The following is an 8,258-nucleotide window of genomic DNA, read 5'->3' on the forward strand; positions in this document are numbered from 1 at the left end:
TCGCCTTAACAAGTTCAACGTAGCGTAAAGCTTGAATAGAAAGTAAAAAATTGTCCGAGGCAGTCCAATGTAGTCGTGTAAGATCTGCTCAATTTTAAATGAACGTTATTGCACCGATGTTTCTTTAATTTCCTAATTTGAAATAGGAACATTGGTTAATTTCTCTACCAAAAACTGGACAATGATCTATTTCCCGAGTTTTTTTATAACATAAGGTTGCAAACGAGCAAGCGGCCACCTAAATCCGACAATAGCGAAGCAACCGCTGCCCATAGACATCCGCAATTGCAGATGCGTTGCGTACCTTATTGGACGGAGGAGGAGACGCACATAAAGAGGACATTTCCCCTTCCTATGCAGCTCCTCCACGGTCAAATCAACTTCCTCTTCCCATCCTTTCCTTATAAGAAAAGGATGGTAAAGAGAAAGGGACTAAAATTAGGCAAAATTAGGCATTTAATTTTCTTGTAGCCTTTATTGTTTTAGCTTCTGTACTAGTCTGGTAGTATACATGTTATAATTGGTAGAGATGATATTCCTTACAATTATTGATTCTTATTAGATTGAGAAAAAATGCCAATATATATTTTTAATTAGTTAAGCTATATTAGGATTAGAATTTCAATCATTTCATATTGCAATCTAATAGTTTGATTATGACTACACTTTATTTATCGGAGCTCCATCTATAATAATTTTTATGAACTACAATGTAATTTCCTGACTTTCGAATGATGCCAAAAACATCCGATAGATGATATCGCCGTAAATTATAGGGCTCCTTTGTTTAAAATATGTTGAATTGACAAGAAAGGTCGGTGTGAGTACCAATGAATTAAATAGAAACATTCTAATTTCAAAAATATTGCGGACGTAAATAATCTTCATTTGTTTTTTAAATGTGTAGTGAAAGGCTGCTAGTCTTAAACGGTGTTATGAATAAAATGTAGTTAAAGGTATTTAAAAAAACTCAATTGATAAAAATAAATGAGGTAATTGATAAAACGCGAATTCAAATGAAAAGACGACTTCACATGCCTTTATACTTGCATGCAAATTGTGTTCTCTAACATCAATTACGATACAGGTGGGAGTGAAGTAGTGATGGGCCATAATTTATTTTTGCATACCTTACAACAAAATTCAATTTGAAATAAACTTTGAAGTAACATATTATGTGAAATTATCTAGTTCTCTTATTATAACAGCGAGTGTCACCCTAATAGATAAAATTAGAAACGAATATGTCAGAGGAAGTTTTAAAGTCGCTCCCATTTCGGAAAAACTAAGAGAGAAGTCTACGTTGGTAGGACCATGTTCAGAATCGACCTGAAAATCATATGGTTAAATAAGCCATAAACATGCCGACGACGACGCGAACTCGCGGAAGACTACCTAATTCTTGGCAGACGACGGTTCAAAAGGATAGTGAGGAAATAAAACTTGACGAACAAGCCTCTAAGATTCGTGCTGTCTGGAGACTTAGACAAGGAAGTCCGACCCTAAATAACTGGGAAAACGCGAATATACATAGAAATCTGGTTCTCTTATTGAAAATTCCAATTGAAATCTAATAAGTAGCAACATTCATAACTCAACATTTTTGTTGTTACGAAAATAAATTGTGTAAAAATGGTGGTTGTGTAAAACCGTTGCACATCACTATTATGACGCCGGACGTTTAGATCGTTTCGATGCCAGCCAATCAGAAAGCGAGAGCTGAAACACGCTTTCAAAGTGTTTAAAATTATAAGTATATATACAAACCGACACCTATACTGTTGGGGGAGTCCTAGGCTACACGGTAAACCGGTACTGGTGTGAGGGCCGGTCTAATCCTCCACCTCTGAATATGTCGTCGTTATCAATGTCGTCATGTATGGGTATCATATTGAAATGGAATAAAATAAAACAGTTCTTTAAAACTAAAACGAGAGTACTTCTCACAGACACCGATGTAGCCGCTCCGACTTTCCTTTTGCATTTTTATGTCTTGTTTACAACACGCCAGTAACGTAGGCAAGTAGCTATGAAAATCAGTGTTGGCATACAACTGGCATAATGTGTGGTGGTGATAACATACATCCATGTTTAAAAAGGAATCATTACCATTTTGGGCATGTAATTTTTTATATCCTGATTTATCTCTATTGTTGGCTATATTTTTCTATTCTTTATGAATTATGTATAAGGTTCGAAAACCATTTTACTTATGAGATTTCAAGAGTCAACTTTAATATTTTATTTTCTCATATGGATTAGATGAATGCCATTATGGATTACAAATATTGAATTCCATAACAAATTCTCCTACACTTTCTTAATTCAGCCAATAAATGCTCATTTGCTTGATGTAAAAATCTAATACATTTAAGCGACATCTACTGGCGTTTAAATAATTCTAAAACAGAATATGTATGAAAAACTATGGAGGCGATTATTGAAATAAAACTGTGAAATAATAAGGTTATTTATTTAAAATTCTGTTATCTATAAAAAAAGCAAGGCCGAATTGGAAATATATTCTTTTTTGAAGTCGAATAATTTTTGTGAATCTTAATATAATACACCTATGATGGTTATGTTTTTATTAATAATAATAAAAAAAATTGAGACGGTAATTTAAAAAAAAATCAAAAAGGAGGTCGTATTAGCTACTACCGTGGAGGTGAGAGACAACGCTCTCCTTTAGCATTTATTATCATAATCATTTTCGGTGCATTCTGCGTACCACTTAAATTATTATTAACCGATATCGATAACTGTAGCGAGGAGTTAGACCGGATCCTCGCAACACCGGCTTACGGAGTAGCTACGGACCTCCCAACCAGTGATATTCAATTTTGCTATATATACTCAGATACAAAATAAATTTCGATAGCGTGAGTTAGAACTTTCTTCGAAAACATCGACATCAATTGATTATATGACTAATATTCTACATAAGGAACATTTATTCACTCCAACTATTCATATTTCCATTGATTTATTTCATATTTTTGCTTAATTTCAGCGTATTCTTTAAATTTCCAATTTTCAATCTGGCTTACGCAGTTTTCGTGAGAGAGAAAGGGATAACGAGTGAAAAGGGAACTTCGTCTGTGGAAGTTAAGTGTTCAGTATTGATTCGTGCATATCTCTGTCTCCATTTAGTATCCCCAGGTTGGCTTTTCAGTTTTCCCCATTTCAATTCGTTTCCCGCCAAAACTTATTTTGTGAAGATTTGCGATAAAACCATTTGATTTCTTTTCGGCGCAAATTCAAATAAAATAGATAAAGAAAAACTTGTGCTTTTTACTTATCCTCAACGTATTATTTGTACTTTACCATATCTGCTACAGCTTTTACCTAGCTATACCCTATTAAAAGTAATTTGGTTAATTCCTTTTTAAGCCATAGTGAAAAATAAAGAAACCGTTACGCTTTCGCCATGAGAATTCATACCATGTGGATAAGAAGAAAAATAGACTCATATCACTATTTGAGAATTAATCTTCTATTCGGGTTTTCCCTAAAATTGCGAAGAAATTCATATTGGTGTCATTGTTTTGGGAAGTGGGGTGTAGTCCGCATTTAATACTTAAACAGGTGGTTATACTAACTTTACGTTCCATTATTCACGAAAAACAGTGGGTATTAATGTATAAGATTTAGGACAAAACATAAATCGCCTCGGCGACTAGAAAATGTTGTATCAAAGCCAATTCACTAGTATTTAATGAAACAATTTCATTTTTAAAAGCGAAACATTGGAAATGGTTTAGAATTTTTAACTATGGCAACATTGGATTAATTGTTTTACATCGTTGCACGATAGAAATAAAACTGCTCAAGAGAAAATGTTTCAACAAGTTTGACAATGGCGATATTGCACTAATACATTTGTAATTGTTTTCTCACTTGTTAACAGTGGTGCTTTACTAAGTTTTCCATTAGTTTTATTCATTCAAATCAAGAATATTGTTGCCATTAAACGGCAGTAGTAGATTGTTGCAATTTAACAATAAACAAATTATCGTCATTATAGAAACACCACGAAAGGTAGTGTTGCAATAAAATTTTGTTTTTGACCATTTGACGTACTGTTTATGTCTATAAATTGCTTAATTCAATAATATTTACAATATTTTTGTGAAGTTTACTTCCTAATATCCTAAATTGTAAACACAATAATATATCATGATCAAAATGTACGTACGCGTGGCTCTACAGCTAATGTCAAAAAATTCCATTACATTAATACATTAAATAAATAAAATCAATTTCAATTGATGATATTTTATAATATAATATTAAATTAATTGACCAGGTTATCATAACCACAATAAACACATGAGTTTCTTAATTGCTTAGGCTAACAACAGTTTTTCGCTATGTCCAAGAACATACGTTGTCTGGCGCATACCCATATTGAGACATTACAAAAACCATCTAACCAGTATAATCTAATATATAGAAGTATATTCACTTTTAAATATAATTCGCATTTCAGGCTATACAAAAATGTCGGACGAGGAACATGGGGAATCATCTGCACAGATGCTATCTTCACAATTCAAAGATGGTATGTATAGTAACAAAAATACATTTTTTATGTTGCCCAAGTTAATTAATTATGCTGTACACACCATATTCTTGATTATACATGATTTATTTTGTTTTTAGATCAATTAGAAATTGTTGAGGTGACTTCATTTGATAAAGCACAGGTGAGCACTTGTCATCTACATTTTCGTACAATGTCTATGATATTGGTAAATAAGGGATCTGTTACATACAACAGATAAGTAGGCAGAGGCTACCAATATTTGGTGCGGTCCTGACACAACTTTTCTGAATATCCATGCTTACATGCACATCCATCTCAAACACACTAATACAGCCTTACAAATAAACGCAGTGTAAATTTAAATTTAGGAATAGACAGATTATAAGCAAATATTAGTACAAATTTTGCTTATACTCAGTTTATTCCTGAATTTAACTTTATACTACATTTATTTGAGATAGAAAGATTCATTACAGTATAAGTATGTTCGGGATGTCCCAAATTTACACTCCCATTCACTTATATACACTATTATTTATATAAAGTACTAAACTTCGCCCACGACTCCATCTGCGTGGAATTAAAAAAAACAAAAGTGATTAGGCTATGTGTTCTTCTAGACTATTCTCTACATCTATACTAAATTTCATTGAAATTTGTTAAGCCGTTTAGGCTACAAACTCTAACAAACATCCATCCATCTAAACTTTCGCATTTATAACATTAGTACGATTAGTATGATTTAACTATACCAGTAAAATATTAAGCTTGTTAACAACCATTAAGTACATTTAGCTTTTTACTCTCACACTCATTGTAGGCTCCAGCTTACTTAAAGTACTATAACTTAAGTACTGCTCTTATAGCTGTAACTTAGTTTTTACCTTTCACTTAGCTTACCCTCTGCAGTTCTCAAGTCTCGTCTAATCTGGTAAGTCTGTAATTATTTTGCATACAGTCAAAACATAAGCGAGAATTGGAAGAAACCTTTATAAGCGAGATACCCAGATTTGAGAGGAACTTTCAGTAAGAAAAATGTTGTGGATGCTTGGATTCTCTTGTATTCAGGTTTGATCGGAAACATATATCATTGTCACATTTTCAATGTAATTACAGCTGGAGAGTTTAAATGGTCATGTGCTGGAAGCAGGAGATGGTACGGAGGGCCTGAAATATATGCAAGTTCTGGACTCCAGTAAAAATATGATGGTGGATTTATTGAATTTGACTTTAGTTAGGTAAGTTTTTTTAATAGTAAAATTATCTTATTCATGTAAACTATACTAATATAAGGAGAAAAGATTTGTATTTTTTAATGTATTGAATACTCAAAAACTACTGGGCCGATTTTAAAAATTCATTCAGCGTTAAAAAGGTAATTTAAATGTGAGTAAAATAGGGTATATTTTTTAATTTCATGCAGGCGAATTCAAGAGCAACAGCTAGTTTTAAATTTAATGTTAATACCAGCTTTCGCCCGCGAATTCGTCCGCGTGGAATTAAAAAAATAAAAGTGAGTATGTGTTCTTCCAGACTATCCTCTACGTCTATGGCAAATTTTATCGAGATTCGTTCAGCTGTTTAGGTTACAAACTCTAACAAACATCCATCCATCTAAACTTTCACATTTATAATATTAGTAAGATGTAAGTTTGATGTGATTTTTCAACAATTTTTTAAGTTTATTTTTATTATTAGTTATATTTATATGTTTTTTATTAAGTTTTTTTTTTAATGATGAAATAAATTTCGGGGTAAGCAGGACTGAATGTTTTTCCTAATTTTTTATGGTAATTCCACCCTTGTTATGGCATGTCTATTTTTCCAGGAGTGAAGATGGCCAGGAGTCATATCAGTTGGTGAGCAATGCAGATTCCTCGGAGGGCAATGAAGGTGAAACGGTCACTTGTGTTTTGCAAACCACTGAAGATGGTGAAGGTAAACTTGATAATTTTACTAACAATTTTTTTAACTTTAACAATTATGTATTTTAACCATATTTTATATTACGACAATTTATATCGCTTACCTCTATATGTGCTTCTTATTTGAAAAAGAAGTTTTTTAAATGTTTGTAAGTCTGTTTGTTTCGGGTAATTTCTGAATTGTCAAGTTATACCGATTTTAATGGGATTTAAATTGTTAGGTAGCTTAGGATGAATAAAGTAATTTTCTAGGTCACATCTGTTTGTTCATATTAGTTAAATGTGAAACTGCCAATGTTCACAGTTTGACAGTGACTTTTTTTATTTATTGTATTAGATTCGGAGAACCAAGAGACATATGTGATGATGGAGGGTGCAGATGGTCCGTTAATGTTCCTACAGCAGTCTCCGATAAAGAAACCATCACCATTGGTAAGCTATTTTTACTATAATGTTGCTTGTACATAGAATAATAATTAAAATCTCTTGTAATGAAATAGAGTTTTTTTATCATAGACTAGCTCTTCCTTTGAGGCTTCATCGGCATTAAATTTTAAAAAACTTTATTTTATTGTTTATGTTTGTCTAAATCTCAGTTGTAATTGTCATAATTACCGTTACAATAACCTTGCTTCCTTAATAATAATAATAATAATTTATTTAACTCATGTAACAGAATATTACACATATGATATTTACAAGAACAATACATATTATATTACATTATACACACATATATAAAGAAAAAGGAGAAACTAAAATTAAAACGATCTAGGGGACCCGATGTCGGCTACGCGCATATGTACGCGCCGCCAGTGCCCTATGATCGGGCAGTCGGGCTTCTCACTAAGCCCTCTTAGGATGCTGTTGGTACTCTCCCGAACTCAGCGTAAAAGAGAGGCCGTATGTTTGCGCAGTATGGCGTTGAAGCCGTCAATCCGCGTTTGCGCAAACATCTCTGACGCACTGCAGTGTCGGGGGAGTCCCAGCAGCAATAATCCCCTTAATGTTGGCAGCTTGTAGTGTATGGTCCCTTTCCTACATAAAGGATTTTTCCAATTTATTTACTTCCTAAGGTTAATAGCATAAAAATGTATAGCCTAAAGCTTGTCGTAAGTGTAGGGCTTTTTATTAAAGAAAGAATTATTCAAAAATGTCCTATGATTGCTGACATCTTACGTCACAAAGTAGTGTGTTTACGCTTTATTATATTAGTATAGATACTAATGTGTTTCTTCTAGAGTGTATTACTTTAGTTTTTATTTTTAAAAGAAATGGTTTTTTACAGAAGCCAGCGCCTTCGCCTGCGGAAATATTAGAAAGAGCCAAAGCCTTACAGAAAGCTAAGTACGTTTTTTATATAAAAATCTTAGTATTTCTTATTTTATCTTAGTATTTATAATTATTTTGTTAATCTTATTATGCTAATATTATAAATATGTAAGTTTAGATGGATGTTTGTAGCCTAAACAGCTGAACTGATCTCGATGAAATTTGACATAAATGTAATGGAAGCTGTTTTTTTATTGTTTTAGTTATACCTATATTATAAAGAGGAAAGATTGTATTTTTGCATTTTTGTATGTATTAAAATAACTCAAAAAGTACTGGCCGATTTAAATAATTCTTTCATCATTAAAAAGCCATGTCATCAGTAGGCTATGTTTTTTTATTTCACGTGGATAGTAGATTTTCTCCCAATTTCCCAATAGGTTATTTTTTTTTATTTGTTATCTTTAGAAATCTGAATCCGAGCGATGTTGGTGCCGGTGGTGCAGGGGGTG

General features: G+C 32.6%; 1 protein-coding gene across 1 annotated transcript in view; it reads left to right on the forward strand.

Annotated features, from left to right (window-relative positions):
- Nucleotides 1-4,083: 4,083 nt before the first annotated feature.
- The window catches only part of LOC106101775, a 6,128-nt gene continuing 1,953 nt past the window's right edge, over nt 4,084-8,258 (forward strand). The window contains exons 1-8 of the mRNA XM_013281110.1: nt 4,084-4,190; nt 4,493-4,564; nt 4,666-4,709; nt 5,666-5,787; nt 6,378-6,487; nt 6,812-6,906; nt 7,763-7,821; nt 8,215-8,255. Of these exons, the coding sequence (XP_013136564.1) occupies nt 4,504-4,564; nt 4,666-4,709; nt 5,666-5,787; nt 6,378-6,487; nt 6,812-6,906; nt 7,763-7,821; nt 8,215-8,255 (532 nt within the window). The 5' untranslated portion in view covers nt 4,084-4,190; nt 4,493-4,503. The remainder of the gene's footprint in view (nt 4,191-4,492; nt 4,565-4,665; nt 4,710-5,665; nt 5,788-6,377; nt 6,488-6,811; nt 6,907-7,762; nt 7,822-8,214; nt 8,256-8,258) is intronic.

The sequence above is a fragment of the Papilio polytes genome, unplaced genomic scaffold, assembly GCF_000836215.1.
Source record: "Papilio polytes unplaced genomic scaffold, Ppol_1.0 DF823935.1, whole genome shotgun sequence".
NCBI classification, from domain to species: Eukaryota; Metazoa; Arthropoda; class Insecta; order Lepidoptera; family Papilionidae; genus Papilio; species Papilio polytes.